This window comes from Tupaia chinensis, unplaced genomic scaffold (assembly GCF_000334495.1).
Source record: "Tupaia chinensis unplaced genomic scaffold, TupChi_1.0 Scaffold000564_1, whole genome shotgun sequence".
Classification (NCBI taxonomy): Eukaryota; Metazoa; Chordata; class Mammalia; order Scandentia; family Tupaiidae; genus Tupaia; species Tupaia belangeri.
In genome coordinates this window covers 267208-293073 of record NW_006160077.1, presented here as the reverse complement: position 1 = coordinate 293073, position 25866 = coordinate 267208, and the positions used below count along the sequence as shown (strand labels likewise).

At 35.3% G+C, this 25866-nt stretch overlaps 1 protein-coding gene and 1 pseudogene across 1 annotated transcript; one reads left to right on the top strand and one right to left on the bottom strand.

The window, feature by feature from the left end:
- Positions 1-4184: 4184 nt before the first annotated feature.
- On the top strand, positions 4185-4799 carry LOC102489153 (NADH dehydrogenase [ubiquinone] 1 alpha subcomplex subunit 5 pseudogene; annotated as a pseudogene).
- Positions 4800-8556: 3757 nt separating this feature from the next.
- On the bottom strand, positions 8557-9474 carry LOC102481615 (olfactory receptor 4A15). The gene has a single exon (XM_006157889.2). It carries the CDS (start codon positions 9472-9474, stop codon positions 8557-8559), a length of 918 nt encoding a protein of 305 aa, XP_006157951.2.
- Between the last annotated feature and the right edge of the window lie 16392 nt (positions 9475-25866).

Sequence of the window (25866 nt, the reverse complement as noted above, 5' to 3'; positions counted from 1 at the left end):
CAACAAGGAAGCAGTGCATAAAAGCTTCTACTGCTATTTCCTTAGCTTACTATGACTCCATCAGATAACTTGCCTTATTGCGTGTTCAGTTAAATACAGAATCTTTTGTGTCATAAAGACCTTTTCTTTTCTTTTTTTTTTTTTTTTGGAGAGATTTTCACTGTAGGACGCGTGCGCTCGCCAGACAGACAGAGAGAGACATAGAGACAGAAAGCGAGAAATCACCCCCCCAGGGGGGATGGTCATGCCGCAATCCCTTCTCCTCCATTCTCCTCTCGGGATCTTGGGAATGCACGCACACGCGCCCGGCGTGAGTTTTTTAAGCCACCGGGTCCGGGACATGAACCGTGGTCGACTACGTGGGAGTCCAGCGAAATAGCCATTACGCTAACTGCTGGTTCCCAAGACCTTTTCTTTTTTTTTAAGAATCATTTTATTTTATTTTATTTATTCATTTTATTTATTTATTTATTTTTAATTTTACAGAGAGGGGCAGAGTGAAACAGAGAGAAAGAGAGAGGGAGAGCAAGAAAATAAGCCACTAGGTCTGGGACTTGAACCATGGTTGGCCTGTAGGAGTCCAGTGCCCTTAACCACCATGCCACCTGCCAGCCCCCTAAGTCTCATTAATTCTTATCTGAACCAACTAAAGATCTTTATCATGTAATGAACTCCACTAAAAGCTAATTGTTTTCAATTTACCTAATAAATAGATTAAATCCAGCAACCCTAATGTAATATCACTTTTTCCTTCTCCCTCTCTCTCTCTTCAAGACAGAATTCTACTTACTCTTGATCCTCCTATCTTAGCCTCTCCAACTCCCTAACCTGCTAGGATAACAAAAGCACAACACTATACACAACCTTTAGATTCAACCAGGAATTAAACCCATATCTTCCATGTGGGTGCTGCCTGCAGAGCATAGCATTTTAGCAGCATGGACCACCACAGCATGACCAATATGTATTATTTTTAAGACTTAAAGAGTACATTCAAGTGTTTTGCCTCTATTAGTGGTAAGTGATAAAGACACACAAATGTTTCTGTAATCCATAACTATTTGACATGATCAAAGTTACTGTGGATTAAAGTATAATTCCAAGATAGAGAACTAATATAATATATTCAGAAGGCAAAATTTTCTATGCACCATCTAGCTTTATTCAAAGAACTATTGATGCTTTCTGTTTATCTGAATGAGGCAAAACTTTGAAGGGATGAGATGATGCCCATAAGAGCCCAGAATCCAAATTTATTTGCTCCAATATAAAAATTACATAGAAAAAATTAACTGATATATATATTGCCTCTAAATATTCCATAGCCCCCAGTAATTCTCTGTAACCCATATGTATTGCCAAACCAGAAATTTAAATAGAGATATAATGTTTACCTATGTCCTAAAAATGCAAAAAAAACCTTTATTTTACACCAACTATGTAAATAGTGAGTTAGAAAAATGTAAAACGCACATGCTCAAAAGCATTTCTAAAAACTATAACAAATGAGACCAGTAGATAGCGTAATGATTATGTCACTAGACTCTCACATAATCAACCACAGTTTAAGTGCCAGATCTGGCTGCTTAAACTCACAATGTGCGCATGTATGTGCATACCCAAAATTCTGAGAAGAAAATGGAGAAGGGATTGCAGCATAGCCATTGCCCCTGGGAGGGTGATTTCTCACTTTCTGTTTCTGTCTCTCCAGCAAGCACACATGCACAGTAACAAAAATCTCTCAAAAAAAAAAAAAAAAAAAAAACCTATAATGAAGGCACTGTGGGCCAATACTTCGAAAAAAAGTGACAGAGTTAAACCCTGCAGAGTTAAACACACCCCCCCAAGGAGGGATGGTCACACTCCTATGTGTGCATTCCCACACACGGTCAGACACAGGTCCTGGTATGTGGCTGAATACAGACTTCAATGTATTAACATGCAAATCCGTATGTGGTCAGATACAGGCCTATGTGTGTCTGGGTACAGAACTATACCAGGGACTTATGTTGTAATTCATGCCAGAAAGAAGTACTAAATCCTTTCTAATGAGCTCATTAAAAATTTTAACAAATAGAGATCAGCAGATGGCATAATGGTTATATTGCTGAACTCCCATGTAGTCAATTGCAATTTGAGTCTCTTTTCTCTGAAGGTATGGCATTATTCTGTGTCACAAATGAAAGCCTAACAAGCTGGATGACACTTTCTAGAGTTGCTTTATTCTGAGGGACAAGTGAAACACGAGGTGTACCAAGGCCTACAAAGAATCCTTTGAAAACATCCAAACTAATTTTATACCACTTTGCCTTTAGAGTAGGGGTAAATAAACAGTAAAGTGTCCTCTACAAACTAAAGCTCAACTTGAATGATCTAATTTCTTGTTTGGATTAAGGTTATTTGGTGTTCTTACTTCAATTCTAGTTTATTTGAAATCTATTTTTTGGTTTTTTGCACCTATTGCTATGCTTTCCCCCTTGTTACTGCCTTTGACATATATTTTGGCACATTGTATTTTCATTTTCATTTGCTTCAAGAAATGATTAATTTTAATGTTTATTATTTTCATCTACCCAGTGGTCATTCAAGAGTATCTTTGTTTAGTTCCCATTTATTTTATGGTCTCCATAGTTCCTCTTGTTACTGATTTCCATTTGTTTTATGGTAATCAGAAAAAAAAGTGTTTAATAATTTATCATTAATATTTTTCTAAATTTTTGAGACTTGTTATGACCTAATATATTGTCTATCTTGGAGAATACTCTGTGTGCTGATGAAAAGAATGTGTATGCTGTAGCTATAAGATAAAGTGTCCTGGAATCTATTAGGTCATTGTGGTGTATAGTGCTATTTAAATCCGATGTTTCGTTGTTCAATTATTTTCTAGATAGTCTGTCCAATGCTGCAAAAGGGGCGTGGAAGTTTCCTTTATTGTTTGTCTTCTCCCTTTCCCTCTATGTCTAGTAATATTTGTTTTATACTTGTGGGTCTGCAGTGCTGGGTAGATACGTATTTATAATGATTATGCCTTCTTGTTAAATCAATCCTTCTGACTTTGTCCCTTTTTTTTTTTTCTGAGAGGTTTTTGCTCTAAAGGCACTGTGGGCCAATACTTCGAAAAAAAGTGACAGAGTTAAACCCTGCAGAGTTAAACACACCCCCCCAAGGAGGGATGGTCACACTCCTATGTGTGCATTCCCACACACGGTCAGACACAGGTCCTGGTATGTGGCTGAATACAGACTTCAATGTATTAACATCAGAGAGATTTAAAGCGAGAAATCACACACCCCCCCAAGGAGGGATGGTCACACTCCTATGTGTGCATTCCCACACACGGTCAGACACAGGTCCTGGTATGTGGCTGAATACAGACTTCAATGTATTAACATGCAAATCCGTATGTGGTCAGATACAGGCCTATGTGTGTCTGGGTACAGAACTATACCAGGGACTTATGTTGTAATTCATGCCAGAAAGAAGTACTAATCCTTTCTAATGAGCTCATTAAAAATTTAACAAATGGAGATCAGCAGATGGCATAATGGTTATGTTGCTGAACTCCCATGTAGTCAATTGCAATTTGAGTCCTGGACCCAGAGACAAAACTCATGCTGGGAGCATGTGCATGCATGCCCAGAATTCTGAGAGGGGAATGGAGGAGAAGGAATTGCCCTGTGGCTAACTCCCCTGGGGGTGATTTCTCACTTTCTGTCTCTCTGGTGAGTGCGCATGTCCTATAGCTGAAAAACTCTCTTAAAAATATTAATAAATGTAAATAAGAAAATCCCTTTTTAAACAAGAAAATAAAAATGCAGAATGTAAAAGAATTCTAAGAATGGTTACAAATTTGACTGAGACATCAATCAAGTCTTCATAAAATATTTTATTCGGATGGGAAAACAAGACATTATGAGAAACTATTTCCCTCAAAATAAATAAGTAGAGTCATACAATTCTAAATATAATCATAAATGACATTTTGAAGCTTTGCAAAATAGCCCTAAAGTTTATGAGAATAAATACTTGGGAATTGCAAGAAACTTTTGAAAAAGGAAAATAGAAAACAAAATTTCTACAAAGTATAAATGAACATTAAAAATACTCAACCACTGGAATAGTGCGTTAATAGTAGAATAAACACTAAAGAAATTTTAAAAGTAAAAAATAAGGTCTGCACTATCATGGCGGGTTTGTGGAAGAAGACCACGGGTCTTGCAGGGTTGGCTTTGTCTGACAATACACACGAGTGCCTGAGAATATTGTATACAAAGATTCTTGATGTTCTTCAGCAAATGCAAAAAATGCAGCATATAGAAAATATACAGAGCAGATGACGAATGACAGACTGGGTATGGTGAAACTGGAATCAGATATTAAAAAATTAGAAGATCAGGACCAGCAGTTAGCGTAATGGCTATATTGCTGGACTCCCATGTAGTCGAAAGTGGTTCAAATCCCAGACCCAGTGGCTTAAACTCAGGCCGGCCACGTGTGCATGCGTGCCCAAGATCCCAAGAGGAGAATGAAGGAGAAGGGATTGCATCATGACCATCTCTTCGGGGGGTGATTTCTCACTTTCTGTCTCTGTTTCTCTCTGTCTCTCTGGCGAGCTCACACACCCTATAGCAAAAACCTCTCCAAAAAAAAAAGTGAGAAGATCGACTTCAGAGTGGTCAAATAGAAGAGGCAGAAAATGAACTAAGTCTGGTGAGAAAAATGATTAAATGGACACCATGGAGCTATTAGTGGAAATACCTCCTGCTAACCAGTGGAAATGGCTGATACAATCATATTAAATGACTTTGGTGGGTTGGTTGGGAAACCGATGTAACTAAATTTCCTGTACCTGTTTTCATACTCTTGACATCTTACAGTCAAGAAAATTTATACAGAACATATTTAGGAAATTTGTCAAAATATTTTATTATGGAAATAGGGTCTTGTGAATAAGTTTCTAATTGTTAAAATATTCAGTCAAATTATTTCAGAGATAATATTTCTTTAAACAGAGAGGTTATGGGAGGATTTCAAAGTTAATTAAAAAAATTCCTATAGATATCCATTGTAGATGCCATAATTAAAATGTGAACCATCTTTAGTAATATCCTCTATATGTTATTTATTTCTTTATTATACCCCCCCAAAAGAGAAAAGGCACTTAATTATTACATTTAAACAAATTCCTACATCAGGATTGGAAGTAAAGTCATAAAGTCATCAGTAAATTCATAATTATCAGAAGATGGTAAAAATAGGTGGTGATAAAGTTTTAAGTTGTGGCTAACCTTCTTGGCTATGATCTTACATATATAAGTTGAAATTTAAATGTATAATGTATATTGGTTTCCAAATACATTATAAATGACACTTTATTTTAGTCTGTATTTTAATTATTCTATTTACTCATTTTCATATTGTCTTCATGCAAAGATAGCTGAAAGAGCTTTTACTTCATTTTCTCCTTTAAGGAAGTCAGCTTGTTGACACTTAGCCATTAATTTTCCTGATCAATCCAACTATTAATACATCAGGATAAAGAGAGAGTTTCTTTAAGAGAAGAGATAGTAAGAATTCCTCATTAAGAAATAATTTCTTCTAAGAAAGAAGTGGTATGTGGTTAGGTTTTTGGTCAAAGCATGTTAGCCTATGGGTAAAACTTCAAAATTCAATCATTATGTAGGTCTTACAAAATTTCTAACGTGGATGTACTGTATATCAAGCAAAAGAGTAATGCCGTTCGTAACGAAGTTGGCACGCTTATTGGTTAAACAAAAATATATGTCTCATGAGTCCTCAAAAAATTAATAAATAAATAAAAAATAAAAGAAATGGCCCAAGATTTACCTTTCACATGTAAATATATTGACACTTTAAATGGAGAAATTTTACATTCAAAATAATACTAATAATAACAAATAACAAATAAATTATGTTGGCAGACTATTTTAGCTATATTTAGAGAATAAGCTTAGTTTCTTGTCACACAAAAATATTATCAGTGAATTGGGAAAGAAAGTTTTTGAAAAGTTAAAAATAAGATGTTAAACTATGCAAACAATTTTTTGAAAAGTATATTTTAAAGTAATATGTCAAAATGATAGTTTTGGAAAGATACAAAATTTTCCCAATTGTGATATGATGAAAGAAATAAAAAAGCAAAAGTAAATTAAAATATAAAAATTTCCATAATTATAAATGACAATAAGGTAAATATTTCCAACAAATATCAAATAAGAGTGGTTTGTGTGTGTGTGTGTGTATGTATGTGTGTGTGTCTGTATATATATATATATATTTATACATACATAAAAAATATATTTCTAGTATAAAAATAATTCATCAAACTTAACAGTAAAAAAATTGTATTCTAATAGATTAGTAATTCAAGAATAGGAGCCAGCAAGTGGCATACTGATTAAAGTGCTGGACTCCCACACAGGCAACTGTGGCTCAATACCATACCTGAAAGCTTGAAAATCATATCAGGTGCATGTGTATGTGTGCCCAAAATCCTAGGAGGAGGATGGAGGAGAAAAGATTGCAGTATGTCATCCCCCATGGTGGGAGTGATTTCTCACTTTCCCTCTCACTGTCTCTGTCTCTCTCTGGAGAGTACACATGCCCTAGGGCAAAAAAAAAAAAATCAAGACTAAAAATAATTGACAAAGTTTGTGGAGTGGATTCTATGTCCTCAACATTGTGCAAAGAACAGAATTCAAGAAAACATAAGTAACTTGCCCTTATTTTAGGGAACTCATAGGCCAATGAACATAAATGAATTATATAGAGTTGAAAATTAATTATGTGTGCAGAAGTGGAGGTCTTAGTTACCAGTAACCTCTGGCATAATCAAAGTTTTGACATTATTTGGTAGATGATATTATTTTTGTTTAAGAGGAAATTAAAATGATATAAGAAATTTTCATTAATAATAATAGAAATGAAAATCATGACATAGTTATGCTTATAGTGTTGAGTTACTAAAGACATTCATTTCTCCATATCTTTAATCCCTTATGAATATAGACTCAGCAGGGAAAGCAGGAAAAATGTTTCTTGAGCACATGCTCATTCAAGGTAAATATGTCTGATACATAAAGAAACTTTGACAAAGATGTCATGAATGAAGTGTCTCTCAAATGAAGCAATGCATCCTGGTGTCTTTATTACCAAACAATTTGCATTCTGTGTGTGTCTGTGTGTGTGTGTAAAACAAAACAGCATATATTGAACTAGCAGTTGGTGTGGAGGTTAAAGAAGCTGGATCCCACATGGCCAACAGTGTGGTTCAAGTCCTGAAGCTGGCAGCTTGAAAATCATGGCAGACGTGGGGGCATGCACAACTAAAATCAGAGAGAAGAATGGAGAAGAATTACAATGTAGCTATCAGAAATTATAAAACATCTGGTGGGAACCAGCAGTAAGCATAATGGCTATGTCGCTGGACTCCTATGTAATCGACCACGGTTCACGTCCTGGACCCGGTGACTTAAAAACTCACGCTGGGCACGTGTGAAAATCTCTCCAAAAAAAAAAAAAAAAAATCTGGAAGGATAATGGATTGTCTTTACAAAAATAAGGCACCAAATAAAGTTACCGTACCTGTGAAGCCAATATAATTTCCCAATTGAGAAAATACACAAGATTTATTTTACTGTATATCTCCCTTTGTTATTCAGATGCTTTTTAAAAAATAGTTAGAACCCTTATGAATTATATTAAACTCTGAAGAATTAATCCTCCTCAATGTTGATATGCTAAACAATACAAACAATACTATTTATTTAAAATATTTTAAAAATTCAAAAATAAAATGTATACTTCAAATATGTATACAAATATGTGTACATGTGTAGTGTGCAAGAAACCAAGTTTTACATCTTAGCATTTATTTTATTTTTTCCAAAATCTAAAATGAGCACTGTTAGTTTTGAACAAAATTAACTTTAAGACAGAAACATGAAAAACTCCTCCATTAACTAAAAATAATTTACAATATTAAGTTTGGTCATAAATATATAGTCTCAAAAAAGCTTTTTTTTTTTTTGGAGAGGTTTTTTTTCACTATAGGGTGCTTGCGCTCGCCAGACAGACAGAGAGAGACATAGAGACAGAAAGCAAGAAATGACGCCCCCAGAGGAGATGGTCACACCGCAATCCCTTCTCCTCCATTCTCCTCTTGGGATCTTGGGCACGCACACACACGCGCCCGGCGTGAGTTTCATGCTACCAGGTCTGGGATGCGAACCGCGGTCGACTACATGGGAGTCCAGCGACATAGCCATAATGCTAACTGCTGGTTCCCTCAAAAAAGCTTTTTTATGTTCCCTAAAAATGATATACATTTTCCAAGGAAATTATGAAAACCTTAAATATATTATAATTTGGAATTACTCATATTATAAATGTTTTCCACCACGCACAAGTCATTAAATCTGAGGACTTGTTAACACAATTACATAGTTTTGTTTTGTTTTTATTTTTTTTACGGAAATAACTCTTTACTGATAAATCATAATAATAATAATAATAATAATTCATTTCTTATACACTTTATTTTCTTTTTTTGGTCCATAGTTTTTTCATAGCATTTTTCATCTCTGCATTTCTCAGAGTATAGATTAGGGGGTTTAGCATAGGGGTGATGACAGTGTAAAACACAGTTAAAGATTTATCAATGGGTAATGTAGAAGGAGGTCTCACGTACATAAAAATACAAGGTACAAAATAGAGTACCACCACAGTGATGTGGGAGCCACAGGTGGATAATGCTTTGCGCCTCCCTTCCTGACTAAGATTCTTCAGGGAGTGCAGAATGACCCCATAAGAGATGAGTAAGAGTATAAAGATGACCACACAAATTGCCCCGTCATTGGCAACCACACTGAGGCCAATAACGTAGGTGTCAGTGCAGGCAAGTTTTAATAAGGGGTACATGTCACAGATGAAGTGGTCAATAACATTGGGGCCACAGAAGGGAAGGTTGTAAACAAAGAGAAGCTGAACTACAGCATGCACAAAGCCTCCAACCCAGGCCAGCAGCAGCAACAGAACACAGGCTCTTTTGTTCATGACTGTCAAATAATGCAGGGGTTTGCAGATGGCCACATAGCGGTCATAGGCCATGACAACCAGAAGTAAAATCTCAGCACCACCAAATAAGTGTCCTATGAAAAGTTGGGTCATGCAAGCTTGGAAGGAAATTGTTTTTTTCTCATAGAGTAAATCAATGATCATATTTGGGGTAACCGTAGTAGAATAAACGGCATCCATAAATGATAAGTAGCCAAGAAAGAAGTACATAGGAGCATCCAAAGTTGGGCTGACCACCACAGTAATGACAATAAGTAGATTTCCTACCATTGTCACAATGTAGATGAGCAAGAATACAACAAATAAGATCTGTTGACCCTCCAGGCTCTGAGTGAGCCCCAAGAGGATAAACTCTGTCACATTGTTTCTTTGTTCCATATGTCCTTCCAGATGTTCTTATTTTAGTGTTCAGGATAAAATTACCTGCAAGTATAATCATTACTTGTAAGTCCATGAAATTTTAGGATAAGGTGCTTATTTATCCAACAAATAGGCATTATGACATAATATATTCTAGAACTAAAAGAGATTATAAGAATACAAGGTTTACTAAAATAAGGTAATGATCTCTGTGGTTTTACAAATAAATAGAGAGGTAGTTCAAGACGTATGTGGAAAAATAATAGATTATTAAATAAATGAATATGTAACAAGTAGTTTAAATCTAGAAGCTAAAATTTTTCCATGTGGCTAATACTTTAAATAAAAATTAAGTAAATATGGATTAAAGATTTATTATAAAATTAAAGTAGGATTTACTTTATATTTACTTTTACATTAATTAATGATATGACTTTCTATGGCCTAGGGCTATAAAATTTTTATTAACTAATACTTAAAAGCACAAACACACATATTCAATCATTTTTATTTATTTATTTATTTTATTTATTTATTTATTTATTTTTGGAGAGGTTTTTGCTATAGGGCGTGTGTGCTCGCCAGACAGACAGAGAGAGACAGAGAGATAGAAAGCGAGAAATCACCCCCCAGGGGGGATGGCCATGCCGCAATCCCTTCTCCTCCATTCTCCTCTCAGGATCTTGGGCATGCACGCACACGTGCCTGGCGTGAGTTTAAGCCACCGGGTCCAGGACTCGAACCACGGTCGACTACGTGGGAGTCCAGCAACGTAGCCATTACGCTAACTGCTGATCCCAATTCAATCATTTTTAAATATTTTAAGAATTTAGGAAAGGATATTATGTTTTAGACAAAATAGTGTAAATGAACATTTACATTAGAGGACAATATAGATTTAATATCTAAAATATACAAAAAGTGTTAGTCAATTAATAAATAAAAGACAAACCCATAGCAAAGTGTACAATAACATAAATCAGCAACTAAGAAAAAATACATCCAAACAGACCAAAAAATATAAACTAAGTTGCTGAAAATCAAATGTAAACAGAAAAATGCAAAATAGGAAAATTATGTCCATTAGACTGACAAAAAAGTTTTAAAACGGTAATAGCTACAAGTGACAAAAATTAATAAATTAATATTCCTAGTGAAAATTGACTTTTATAATAGTTTTGGAATGGAATTTAGCAATCTCTGTTGAGAGTAAATATACGTGTGTGTGTGTGTGTGTGTGTGTGTGTGTATGTGTGTATGTCTTTCCTCATAACAATTACTCTTAGAATCTTTCTCATTGAAATTAAAGCTCTAAACCACAAGAACATATGCATGGCATATTATTGTAGTCTTATTTTTCATGTTATCAAGCAAAAACAAAATAAAATAATTAACAAGCAAATGGTTAAATAGAATATAAAATCTATTAAAATAAATCATTTAAAAATTAATTACAGCTATGATGTAATTAATTTCTACAAGGTACTACTGAATAAGAAAGAAATAAGCATAAAACACTATTTGTAATACAATATTACTATTTTTAAAAATTAAAATACCATTTCTATATATATTGATAAATGGTTACACAAGATTATGTAAGTATAGAAAAATATAAGACAATATACATTTCATTCTTGTAAATATGGTTTAATTTGGCTGGTGATGCAGAGAGAGGCAAACAGTTTATAAGGAACTAAAAATAAGGATGTAAATTAAGGAAGGGATGAATACGAATCAAAAGAAAAGAAAAAAAGAAACAGAAAAAGAAGAGCTCATACAAATAAAAATGAAATTGTAAATAGTATCCATATTCAGCCCAGCCATTTCTTAACATAATTCCAGTACTGACAACCAGTTACTTTCTAAATCTCTATTAGCATTTGCTCCAATCTGCCCTCATTAATTTGGCCTTCCCTGCTCTTCACAATAGCTGTGTTCCAAACTATACCCCACATCCCTGCTGTGCTCTGGATTCCATCCTCTTCAGCACTCATAAGTGCAGTGCTCCTGCAATTTTCTACTCCATTCTTTACATCATTACTTCTGCCTATCTTGCATCATACTGTCAGTATGTTTATATGGCATATCTTCATATTAAAAAAACTAATCTGTCTTTTGACACCACATCACTTTTAAGTAAGCACCCTTCTTCAATTCTGTGTTCTTCTTCATAAAAACACCTTCCTGGGAACCAGCAGTTAGTGTAATGGCTATGTCGCTGGATTCCCACGTAGTCGACCGCGGTTCGCGTCCCAGACCCGGTGGCTTAGAACTCACGCGGGGCACGTGTGCGTGCGTGCCCAAGATCCCAAGAGGAGAATAGAGGAGAAGGGATTGCGGCGTGACCATCCCCCCTGGGGGGTGATTTCTCACTTTCTGTCTCTATGTCTCTCTCTGTCTGTCTGGCGAGCGCACGCGCCCTATAGCGAAAACCTCTCAAAAAAAAAAAAAAGAAAGAAAAAGAAAAAGAAAAAACACCTTCCTTTTAATAAGTCCAGTGATCAGCTTCAGCCCACTACTTACTTAACTTACATTCCTCTGAAATCAAATAACAGCAAGCTTAATTATCATCTTACATTTTTGAAATTCACTTATTCGAGGATGGCAGATGGCATGGTGGTTAAAGGCATTGGATTCCCACATGGCCAATCACGGTTTGAGTCCTGGACCTGGTAGCTTGCTTCCTCACTTTCCCTTTCTCTCCCTCTCTGGTCAAATTAAATAATAATAATAATAATAACAAATTGAATTAAATACATTTTTTTAAAAAAGAAAGTCACCCAACTTCTACAAATGTTACCTCATCTTCCAACTTTGAATATATTAAACAATACTTAGAGAACACATTAATTCTGTCAAGAGATTTACAAATATAAGCCCATTAAAATATCCCCAAATAGTTATACATAAAGTTATTTTCTAAGAGCCCTTATTAGAGATGTAAATTTGTTATGGCTATCCAAGAAATATTAAAAAACTTAGTCAATTTCCTATATTTTAGCAATAACAAAGTACTTATAATGTGGCTGATTATCAAAACCTTTTAAAACACTGTGAATCCCCACAGTACCAATGTACTGTTGTATAATGTAATGCCTTGCCCATAGTCTTCACATAATTATGTTTGCTGGGTTACCTGCACAAGGACACAGTCATTTAGTCCAAGTACTGAACTGAGGTACCTGCTCTCTCGCTCTAAAGATAACAGCTTCATCCACTGACACCATCTCTGTGAATGCAGAGAACAAAGTGACACACGTATCAGCACTGGACCTTGAAATGTTTCCAAATGATCAGCTCTTCTCATGCTGCAGAGGGAGAATTCATGTCAGTCTTTAAGTAAAAAATTTAAAGTTACCTTTTAAATTGTGAATTTTCAAAATGAATGATCAAGAATACCCTGCAAGATATAGGTATATTGCAGTGTACCACACACTATTTGGGTTGTCTGTCATTCTCTCTTGTGGAAGAAATTAATTAATCAACTTTTTTTGAAAAAAAGAATATGCTGTCATACAGAGTAGTTCTAATCTTGATTACAAAAAGAACCAGTTTTTATTATTGAGAAAATTCATTCAAATGACTAATAAATATTAAATCAACATCTTAAGACTGTAAAATTAGGTAGGAGACAGAATTATAAATTTTTAAAGATATTTATAATATGCGTTTTATTTTATTAAAAGTAAAATAATAAAATGACCTTCATAATATTTTGATTTTCAATCAATTATACTGCTCTGTTTTCATATTACATAGTTGAACTTTGGGTTGTTTGAAAAAGAGAGACTAATTTAAATCTCTATTTTATCATATCTGGAGTTCATCATTCTAATTCCTGAAAAAGTCAGTCATGTGAATACTGATACAGACAAACACTCTATGAAGAAAAGACAAAAGTCTGTGGGCACTTTATCTACAGTTGAACTACAGTACATTTTGCTCAGCCATCCAATTGGTGCATTTCCAAGGGTGATTTTCTCTAATTAAATTCACTGGGACCGTAATAATTCTGAGGTTAGACTCTGCATCTCCAGAGAGCCACAAGTATAATAACTTAGTAAGACAAGATTTATAAAACCATGCCCAATGGGGAAAAAAATCATGAAAGAACAATTTGAGGCCAAATTATACAAAGGGAAAGTCCAGTCTGGGCAGCAATGAAATATGTAAAAGCTCTCTCATTTAAACTATTATATGAAAGTAGGCAATCATGCTGACCATATTAAATGTTAAAATGTGCCTTTTTAGATATCATCTGAGCTCTCTACAACAGATGAGAACAGATAATTTTAGAACAAGTCGCTGGAACCAGCAGTTGGAGTAATGGCTATGTCGCTGGGACTCCCATTTAGTCAACCATGGTTTGAGTCCCAGACCCAATGGCTTAAACTCATGTCAGGTGCATGTGCATGTGTGCCCAAGATCCCAAGAGTAGAATGGAAGAGAAGGGATTGTGGCAAGGCCATCCCCCCGGGGGATAATTTTTCACTTTTTGTCTCTCTGTCTCTGTCTTTCTGGCAAGTGCATGTGCCCTATAGCAAAAAGCCTCTATAAAAACAAAACAAAAAACAAAGTCATTGAAAATGATTCCAATGAAGATAAAGCAATTTTCTCCTCTAAGAGGCAATGTATGAGATTTTCACGTAATTTCAAACAGGCAAGTTGACAGAATCTGTATTAGTATGAGAATGAGGAAAGAGAAAACGAATGTGGATTATTCTATTTATCTCAACGAGCTCATGGAACATTCACCAGAAATAGATTATAAGCCGAGCTATAACATATTGTGATATATTTCACAGTACTTAAATCATATAGAATACATATCTGATAATAATGAAATCAAAACTTGATAACAAAAGTATACTAAATATTCCCCAATGTTTACAAATTAATCAAGTACTAGGTTATCCATGGACTAAAGAAAAAATATTAATAAAATAACTTTAATTTTCAACAGAAAATTTTTTTAAAAAATTAAAATTTTCTGATGAAGCTAAAAACATTTTTGGAGAGAATATTATATGCTTATATTAAAGCATTAAAATTAAAAAAGATTAGAAGAAATTAACTGAATTTCCACCTTAAGAAATTGAAAAACATAGAAAAATAAATTCAGAAAACAGTGTAGAATGGAAGTAACAAATAGAAAATATAATCACTGAAGTAGACATTATTTTAAAAAGAGAGAAAATGTATATGTTTTCTAGTAAAATGACAAAGAAAAACAAATTAAACAATAAATCAGAATCATGATTGAAAATCATTCATCTTCTCCAAAAAAAAAGAAAATAATTCATCAGCGCTGAATTGAAAGATCTTTAAAAGATATGAAAGTAATATTATTAAAAGTTATGCTGATATATTTGTCAGTTGAGAGGAAATGAGCCAACTAAAGCGAAATTGTTTTGACAAAAACAATATTTTAAGCACAACAGGTTAGAAATGAAAATACAGTTTTGTCTATAGAGTGCGGACAGTCGCTATGTATTAAGTGGAGACAAAATGTCTCTCCTTCACAGCCTGACTTGCTTCATTCAGCAGTAAATCTTCCATATTAATTCACTTTCTGTCAAAAGCCAGGGTATTGTTTTTTATGTCTGAATAGTCTTCCTTAGGGTATGTGTGCCACACTTTTTTCAATCCATTCATCTGTTCATGGGCACTTGGGTTGGTTTCATGACTTAGCAATTGTGAATAATGCTGCATTAAATATCGATGTGCAAACACTTAAGGACATTAAGGAGAAAAATAGAGAGGCAAGACATTATGGGACAAAGAAATAGGTTATTATTTGTTGAAGATAATGTGTATAATGTTCTCAACTGGATTGGTGAGAAATGTGTACATGTTGGAATATTCACTTTGCAAGGTAAGTGACATATGTGATTAAATGTGTAAAAGAAATTGAAGTAAAAAATGAAAATACGGGACCAGCAGTTAGCCCTATAGCAAAAAAAAAAAAAAAAAAAAAAAAAGAAAACTCTTAAAAAACAAAGAATAATCTGATTTTGTATCTTCTTTTTTTTTTTTTTTTTTTCGCTATTGGGCGTGTGCGCTCGCCAGACAGAGAGAGAGAGAGAGCCAGAGAGATAGAAAGCAAGAAATCATCCCCCAAGGAGGATGGCCATGTCGCAATCCCTTCTCCTCCATTCTCCTCTCAGGATCTTGGGAACACACACACATGTGCCTAGCGTGAGTTTTAAGTCACCAGGTCCAAGACATGAACCACGGTCGACTATGTGGGATTCCAGCAACATTGCCATTACACTAACTGCTGGTTCCCTGTATGTGGGCTTTGAAAATCCATATTGTACCCCATAAGATGTACAATTAAAAGTCAAGATGCAATTTTTTTTCACCTTTTTAAAATAATCATTTATTTAACATTTTTTTTTTAGGTATTTGACTTAAACCATTTAGTTTCAAAATACAGGCTTCCATTTATTTTTTATTTATTCATTTATTCTTTAAAATTTACATTTAATTACTGTACATCTTCACAACATGCAAAATGGTTTTTCTCAGCATGAATGCAGCACGAATCAATTAAGTCATTGATACTACCATACACACTATCAACAGATAACTCATTATTTATACATTTAAACTCTATATATCATTTAGCTTATCAAGAATTTAAACAATGTTCATAACTATTTTCAATGTTTTTTTATGTCCTCCAATATTTCAGTCTCTACCACAGAGTGTGGCCAGTCAGTATATGTTTAGTGAAGACATACAGTGTCTCTCTCTCTCAAAGCCTGACTTGCTTCACTCAGCAACAAACCTTTCCATATTCGTCCACTTTCTATAAAATGCCAGGGTCTTATTTTTTATGACTGAATAGTATTCCATGGAGTATATGTGCCATACATGTTAAATACATTAATCTGTTCATGGACTTTTGGGTTGGTTCCATGGCTTGGCAATCATGAATAATGGCACAATAAATGTAGAAGTGTAAGCACTTTTCTTACTGAGCATTCTCTTGTCCTTTGGGTAGATAACCAGGAGTGGAATTGCTGGTTCATATGGTAGGTCTTTGAGGAACCTCCATATTGTTATACGCAGTGGCTGGACCAATTTACATTTCCACCAATAGTGAGGGACAGTTCCCTTTTAACCACATCCCCACCAGCACTTATCTTTTTTTTTTTTTTTAAGTCTTCACTATTTGGATTGGGGTTGAGGGTACTCCATTGTGGTTTTGATCTGCAACTTCATTACAGTGAGGGATGTTGAGCATTTTTTCATATGTTTTTTGACTGTTCATATGTCTTCCTTAGAGAGTTGTTATTCAGCTCATTTTCCTATTTTTTAAATTGTGTTAATATTTTTGTCAGGTAAACCCCCTGAGTTCCCTGTGAATTTTGGTTATCAGTCCTTTATCTGGGGCATTTATTACAAAATCAGTGGGCATATTCTCCTGTTCTGAGGGATATTGATTCACATAAATACTGTATCCTTTGTGGAAACTTCTTAAACTGATGTAAACCTATTTTTCGGGGGGGGATTACTGCTTGTGTTTTGGGGATCTTAAGAAGTCTTTGGATATTCCATTTTGATCGAAATAATCATATGGGTTTTATCTTTCTTTCTGCTAATACAGTGTATTGCATTTATAGTTTTGCATATATTGAACCATTCTTATATCTCTAGCATAAAGCCTACATGGTTGTGATGTATTATCTTTTTTTCTATGCTGTTGGTTATGATTTGCTAGTATCTTGCTGAGAATTTTTGCATCTATATTCATCAGAGATATTTGTCTGAAGTTATCTTTTCTTGCCACATCCATATCTATTTTGGAAATGAGGATGATTTAGGTTTCATAAAATAAATTTGGGTGGTTTCCTACATTTTGGATTTTTAGAAACAATTTGAGTATAATGAGGGTTAGCTCTTCTTTAAAAGTTTTGTAGAATTCAGAAGTGAAGCAATCAGGACCTGGGCTTTTCCTTGTTGGTAGGTTATTTATTACTTACTCAATTTCATTGCATATTGTGGGTGTAGTCAGGCTTTCTATGTCCTCCTCAGTCAATCTGGGTAGATTATATGTGTCCAAGAATTTGGCCACCTCATCCAGATTTTCTTGTTTGTTGGCGTATAGTGTTTCAGAATATCCTATAATGATGTTTTGTGTTTCTATTATGTTTGTTGTAATATTGGCTGTTTCATTGTGAATTTGATTTATCTGATTTCTTTCTCTCTTCTTAAGTAGTTTAAGTTGTTTCAATTTTGTTTATTTCTTCAAAGAGCCAGCTTTTGCTCTAATTTATTTTCTGTATAGTTTGTTTACTTTCTATTTTATTTTTTTCTATTTTATTTCTATTTTTTTCTATTTTATTTATTTCTTTAGTATTTCTTTTCTCCTGGCATTTTGTTGTTGTTGTTGTTCTTTTTCCAGTTCCCTGAGGCATGAAGTTAGGTTGTCCATTTGCCCCCTTTCCATTTTTTTCTTATGTGTAATAATTGCCATGAACTTCCATCTTATAACTGCTTTTGTGGTATTCCATAGACTATGGAAACTCATGTACTCATTATCATTTGTTTTCATGGATTTCTTTCTTTCTTTGTTTTTGGAGAGGTTTTTGCAATAGGGCACGCACGCTCTCCAGAAAGACTGAGAAAGACAGACAGAAAGCAAGAAATCACCCCCCAGGGGGGATGGCCACACCACAATTCCTTCTCCTCTGTTCTATCGGGATCTTGGGCACATATGCACACACGCCCAGCGTGAGTTTAAGCCACCGGGTCCAGGACTCGAACCACGGTTGGCTACATAGGAGTTCAATGACATAGCCATTACGCTAACTGCTGGTCCCTTTTCATGAATTTTTTTTTTTTTTTTAAATTTAAGTCTTAATCTCTTTGGTAGTCATGAAGTATTCAGGAGTTGGTTATTTAGTTTCCAAATATTTGTATATATATTTTTTTTCCTGAAACTGATATCACGGTCAATTCCATCGTGGTCAGGGAAGACACTAGATATAGTTTCTATGCCTTTGAATCTGTAAAGGCTGGTATTGTGCCCTATCGTGTGATCAATCTTCGAGACTGTGGGAGTGAGAAAAACATATATTTTGTGGTTTTGCAGAAGTTTTAAAGATGTCTGTCAAATCCACTTGATTAATGCTATCATTTAGGTCCTGAATCTCTTTGCTTACTTTTGGTCTTGTTGATCTGTCTAAGGGAGATAATGGCGTGATGAGATCCCCAACAATAAGTGTGTCACAATATGTCTGTCCTTTAGATATAGTAGTCTGTCCTTCACATATTTACATGCTTCTGAATTGGGTGCATAAGCATTATATCTTCTTGATGAATTAGCCCTTTTACTTTTATATAATATCTTTCTTTGTCCCTTCTTACAGTTTTTGTCTTAAAGTCTATTTTGTCTGAAATCAATATCTTGAGTCCCAGCCTTCTTTGGTTTCCATTTGCATAAAATACCTTTTCCCAGTCCTTCACTTTCAGTCTATGTATGTCTTTATCCATGAGATGGGTTTCTTGTAGGCAGCAGATAGAAGATTACTGTTTTGTTTTGTCTTGATTTTTTTTTAATCCATTCAGCCAGTCTGTGTCTCTTGGAGAATTTAAGCCATTAACATTCAATATTATTAATATTTCTGAACTTGTCCATACTGTTATGTTGGCCATATTATTTGTTGTTTTTTGTTTTTTTATTTCTGCCTAACAGAAAACTTTTCATTCTGTGTCTGTTAAACTTTACTGTTTTGGGGGAGTGTGTAGATTTTTTTTATAATTCACATTTTATTGATTCAAAAAAGATCACAATTAAACTAAATACTTTCAAAAACAAGTGTAGCTATGGAAACCAGCAGTTAGCATAATGGCTATGTCGCTGGACTCCCACGTAGTCAACCGCGGTTTGCGTCCTGGACCCAGTGGCTTAAAACTCACGCCGGGCACGTGTGCGTGCGTGCCCAAGATCCCGAGAGGAGAATGGAGGAGAAGGGATTGCGGCGTGACCATCCCCCCGGGGGATGATTTCTCGCTTTCTGTCTCTCTGTCTCTCTCTGTCTGTCTGGCGAGCGCACGTGCCCTATAGCGAAAACCTCTCCAAAACAAACAAACAAACAAAAAAAACAAAAAAAAAAAGAAAATGTAGCTGTTATAAAATATCTATGAACACATGTCTGACGTTAGGCATAAAACTCATTTTTACATTAGAAGTGAGTAGAATGAACATACTACAGAGAAGCACCCAGCTGAGGCTGTACAGAGCACTATAATCATTAAGTAGTTTTTTCTGTGGTTGTTTTTTGTTTGTTTTATTATGTATTTTTTTAATTTTGAAGAAGCAGTTTTAGCTTTAGTTAATAAAAATAAAAAATGTTAAGAAAAATTTGCTTAAGCCTTAAATCTAGAAAAAAGTTTAGGATACTGTTCAAACAGTATGCAGATATTAAAAATTCAAAGAACCGATAATAGACAGAACTAAAATAAGTAACAAGTACACTAGTTTTCTTCTAAACCATTTTTTCTCTCTATTTCCTTTTTTACCAAAGAGAGGAAGAAGCTACCTTATTTCCAGAAAAATAGGTGTAGTCTTAATTTGGTCTGTTATTTGTATAAAGCCCTATAAGAATACTGATTGATTTAGTTGGTTTTCTTGGAACCTTTCTTAAGAAACTTCAGATTAGACTCTTTAAAAAAGACTCACCAGTGTTTTCTACAAGTAGTTTTATAGCTTGTGGCCTTAGAGGGACACTGGGATAGGCAAAGACTTGTTTTTGGTTAAATTTTTCTTTCATTTTGGGACCAGCAGTTAGCGTAACGGCTATGTTGCTGGATTCCCATGTAGTCAAACACAGTTTGAGGCCCAGACCCGGGAGCTTAAAACTCACGCCAGGGGACCAGCAGTTGGTGTAATGGCTATGTCGCTGGACTCCCATGTAGTCGACCGCAGTTCAAGTCATGGACTCCATGGCTTAAACTCACACCAGTGCATGTGCATGCGTGCCCAAGATCCTGAGAGGAGAAAGGAGGAGAAGGGATTGTGGCACGGTCATCCTCCATGGGAGTTGATTTCTCGCTTTCTGTCTCTGTCTGTCTGGTGAGCGCATGCACCCTATAGCAAAAACCTCTCCAAAATTATTTTTCTTTCTCTTTATTTCTATTTCTTTTATACATTCAATCCTGTTACTTGCCTTACAAAGTGAATATTCCAACATGTGTACATTTATCACCAATCCAGTTCACCATACTAGAAATTAATCTTCAGTAGTTAATTATCTATTTCTTTGTCCCATAAATGACTCACCTCTATTTTTCTCCTTAATATCCTTCCTCAGACACTACTCCTTCACCCACCCTCTTCCCACACTGTATCTGGTATTAACAATCATTTACTTAGTTTCTGTAACCTTTAGTCATTCAGTTTGGCCATAGAGTGAAGACACTTGGTATATATTATGTGGAGACATACAGTGTCCCATTCTGATGTTCCCATTCTGAGCACGGTCAACTCATACTAATTACTGTGTCTTTTGCCATGCAGAAAATTCTTAATCTGATATAATCCCAGTTGTCTATTTTTGAGATTATTGCCTATGCTTTTGGGGTCTTATTTAAGAAGTCTTTGCCTACCCCAATGTCTCCCAGATGTTCCCCAGTGTTTTTCAGCAGCAGTGTTATAGTTTGAGGTCTTGGGTTTAGATCTTTGATCCACATTGAGTTGATTTTTGTCAAAGGTGAGAGGTAAGGGTTCAGATTCATCTTTCCACAGGTGGACATCAAGTTTTTATTTTTTTTTTTAAAGGTTTTTGCTATAGGGTGCGTGTGTGCGCCAGAAAGACTGAGACAGAGAGGCAGAAAGCGAGAAATCACCCCCGAGGGGGGATGGCCATTCCACAATCCCTTCTTGGGCATGCACTTGGTGTGAGTTTAAGCCACCAGGTCTTAGACTCAAACCACGGTCGACTACATGGGAGTCCAGCGACATAGCCATTACACCAACTATTGATCCCGCATATCCAGTTTTTCCAGCACAATTTGCTAAAGAGGTTTTCCTTTCCCCACTGTATTGACTGGTACTTTTTGTCAAAAACAAGTTGGTTTTATGTCTGGGAGTTTATTTCTGAGGTCTCTATTCTGTTCCATTGGTCCACCTGTCTATTTCTGTTCCAATACCATGCTGTTTTGCTTATCACCGCTTTGTAGTATATTTTTGGATTAGGGAGCGAGATGCCACCCACTTGATTCTTCTTGTGAAGGATTGCTTGGCAATACAGGGTCTTTTATGATTCCACACAAATAGTATGATTGTCTTTTCTAGGTCTGTGAAGAATGTCTCTGGCAATTGGATTAGGATTGTGTTAAACATGTAGATTTATTTGGGTAGAATTGCCATTTTTGATTATACTAGTTCTTCTGATCTAAGAACATGGAATGTCCTTTCACTTTTTTGTGGCATTTTCAATTTCTGTTTTTAGCTTCTCATAGTTTTCCTTGTGGTGGTCTTTAACTTCTTTAATTAGATTTATTCCTAGGTAGCTTATAATTTTTGTGGCAATGGTAAGTGGAATTAATTTTTTAGTTTTATCTCAGTCTGCCTGCTGTTCATATATCGAAATGCTATAGGTTTCTGTATCTTGATTTTAAATCCTGCAACTTTACTGTATTCATGTATTACTTCCAGGAATTTTTTCATGGATACCATTGGGCCTTCTATGTATACCATCATGTCATCTGCAAATAGAGATAGTTTTTAACCTCTTCTTTTCCTATTTCAATGCCTTCTATTTTATTCTTGTTTCTGATTGCATTGGCGAGGACTTCTAGTACTGTATTGAAAAGGAGTGGAGAAAGTGGACATCCTTGTCTTGTACCATATTTTAGTGGGAAAGTTTTCAACTTTTCTCCATTAAGGATGATGCTATGGGTTTTTGATAGATAGCTTTTATTGTGTTGAGCAATGACCCTTCTATGACAATTTTACTAAGAGTCTTGATCACAAAGAGATATTGTATCTTATCAAATGCTTTTTCCGCATCAATCGAAATGATCATATGAGTTTTTTTTCTTTTTCTTTCTGTTAATATGATGTATTAAATTTATGGTTTTATGTATGTTGAACCAACCTTGCATCCCTGGAATAAAGCCTACCTGGTCATGATGCATAATCATTTTCATATGTTGTTGGAAATGATTTGCTATTATCTTGTTCAGAATTTTGCATCTATTTTCATTAGATACACTGGTCTATAGTTTTCCTTTCTTGTCCTGTCCTTATCTGTTTTGTAGATAAGGGTGATGGAGGAGGCTTCATAGAATTAATTTGGAAAAGTTTTACCCTTTTGGATCTTTAGAAATAACTTGAACAGAATGGGGGTTAACTCTTCTTTGAAAGTTTTGTAGAATTCAGAGGTGAAGCCATCAGGGCCAGGTCTTTCCTTCCTTGGGAGGTTATTTATAACTGATTACATCTCCTGGCTTGTTATGGGCCTATTCAGACTTTCTACAGCCTCTTGACTCTATCTTGGTAGATTATATGTGTCCAGGAATTTTTCTATCTCATCCAGATTTTGTTTGTTTTGATATAGTTGTTCATAGTGTCCTCTAATGATGTTTTGCATTTCTATTATATTTGTTGTTATAGTGTCTGCTTCATTGCAAATTTGATTCACCTGGTTTGTATATTTTTAAAAATAACCAGCTTTTATTTTCATTTATTTTCTATATAATTGGTTTATTTTCTATTTCATTTAATTCTGCTTGGATCTTTATTTCTATCCTCCTGGAGATTTTTTGGATTTCTTTTTTTTTTTTTTGCTGTTGCTTTTCCAATTCCCTGAGGCATGATGTTAGGTGATCCATTTGCCTTCTTTCCATCTTTTTATGTGCACTAATTGCTATGAAATTCCCTCTTATGACTATGTTTGCAGTGTCCCAATGATTATGGAAACTTGTGTCCTCATTATCATTGGCTTGCATGTATCTTGTGATTTTAGTCTTAATTTCTTCAGTACTTGTGAAGTCATTTAGGAGTTAGCTATTTAGTTTCCATGTATTTGTATATTTTTGAGGATTTCTCTTGAAATGAAATCAAGTTTAATTTCATCATGGTCAGAGAAGGTGCTGGATAGAGCTTCTATGCCTTCGAATCTGTAGAGGCTTGCGTTGTGCCCTATGACGGGGTCAATTGGAAAAGTTTGAAAAGTTTCCATGTGGGGGACCAACAGTTAGCATAATGGCTATGTCGTTGGACTCCCACGTAGTCGACCATGGTTCGAGTCCTAGGCCCGACGGCTTAAATTCATGTCGGGGGCGTGTGCGTGCATGCCCAAGATCCCGAGAGGAGAGTGGAAGAGAAGGGATTGCGACATGACCATCCCCCCTGGGGGGTAATTTCTTGCTTTCTGTCTCATTATCTCTCTCTGTCTTTCTGGTGAGTGCACGTGCCCTGTAGCAAAAACCTCTCCAAAAAAAAAAAAAATATCGAAAAGTAAAAGAAAAAAAGTTTTAATGTGGGAGTGGAAATAAAGTGTATCTAGTGTTTTTCGGGTGTAAAGTTCTATAGATGTCTGTTACGTTTATTTGATTTATGGTATCCTTTAGATCCTTTACCTCTTTACTTATTTTTTTGTCTAGATGATCTGTCCAGAGGAGATAGGGGGTGTTGAGTTCTCCAACAATTTGTGTGTTGCATCTCTCCTTTTAGTTCTAAAAGTCTTTCCTTCACATATTACGGTGCTCCTGTTTTAGATGCACAGATATTTATTAGTGTTATATCTTTTTGATGGATTAACCCTTTTACTACAATATAGTGCCCTTCTTTGTCTCTTTGAACAATTTTTTTTTAGAGCCTAACTTGTCAGAAATTAGTATTGCTACTCCAGCTTTTTTTGTTGTTGTTGTTCTAATTTGCATGGAATACCTTTTCCCAGCCCTTCACTTTTAGTCTACATGTGTCTTTTTCCATGAGATGAGTTTCTTGCAGGCAAGAAGATACATGCAAGCCAATGACAATGAGGACACGAGTTTCCATAATCTTTGGGACACTGTAAACCCAGTTGTAAGAGGGAAGTTCATAGCAATTAGTGCACATAAGGAGATGGAAAGAAGGCAAATGGATCACCTAACATCATGCCTCAGGGAATTGAAAAAGCAACAGCAAAACAAAACAAAAAAAATCCAAAAAATCTCCAGCATGTCAATGGAAAAAAATAACCAACTGTAAATTAATAATTAATAATTAATATGGTTTATTTCCAAGCCAACTGTGAGTGACCTAGGCAGGAGAAGAGGCATACATGCCTTTTCTTGGGGTGATCATGTACAGAGGTTCCTTTTATTTGCTTTTGAGATTGACAGACAACATTTAGTGAAAAGATTTCCCATTGGTCTGGCCCAAAAAAGGCGGGACATGTAGAAGGGGGGGAGGGGGCTTGTAGGTTATAGGTGGGTTCCACAATTTCTAGGTTGGTGATTGAAAAGGAAGATCTGTGTCTTGGGAAGAGATTAGTTAAAGAAAGGCTTAATCTACATCTCAAGGAAAAGGGAAGTTCTGTGTCTTGGGAAGGGATAAGCAAAAGAATATACTGTAATAGTTTGAAATATACATCTCAAAGATACTATGCCAGGAACAGGAAGTAGGAAGAATCCTGTTAATAGAAAATAAATGGTTTGTTAATGTTTATGGGCATGACTTCCCCAGTCCCCTTTTGAAAAGATTTTGGAAAAATAGGAAAAGTAGTCAGACTTCTGTCCACAAGGAGAATAGAAATTGTCGATGGAAAAAATATAACCAACTGTAAAATTAATAATTAATGCGGTTTATTTCCAAGCCAACTGTGAGTGACCTAGGCCCGGAGAAGAGGCATACATGCCTTTTCTCGGGATGATCATGTACATAGGTTCCTTTTATTTGCTTTTGAGATTGACACACAACATTTAATTAAAAGATTTCCCATTGGTCTGGCCCAAAAAGGTGGGACATGTAGAAGCGGGGTGTGTGTGTGTGGGGGGGGGCTTGTAGGTTATAGGTGGGTTCCACAAATTCTTAGGTCGGCAATTGAAAGGGAAAATCTCTGTCTTAGTTAAAGAAAGGCTTAATCTACATCTCAAGGAAAAGGGAAGTTCCATGTCTTTGGAAGGCATAAGCAAAAGAAAGAATACACTAATCGGTTGAAATATACATCTCAAAGATACTATGCCAGGGACAGGAGGTAGGAAGAATCCTGTCAAATAGAAAGTAAAATGGTCTGTTAATGTTTGTGGGCATGACTTCCCTAGTCCCCTTTTGAAAAGATTTTGGAAAAATAGGAAAAGTAGTCAGACTTCTGTCCACAAAATAAAGATCCAAGCAGAATTAAATGAAATAGAAAATAAACGAAAATAAAAGCTGGTAAAGGGTTTCTGTTTGTTTGTTTTTCT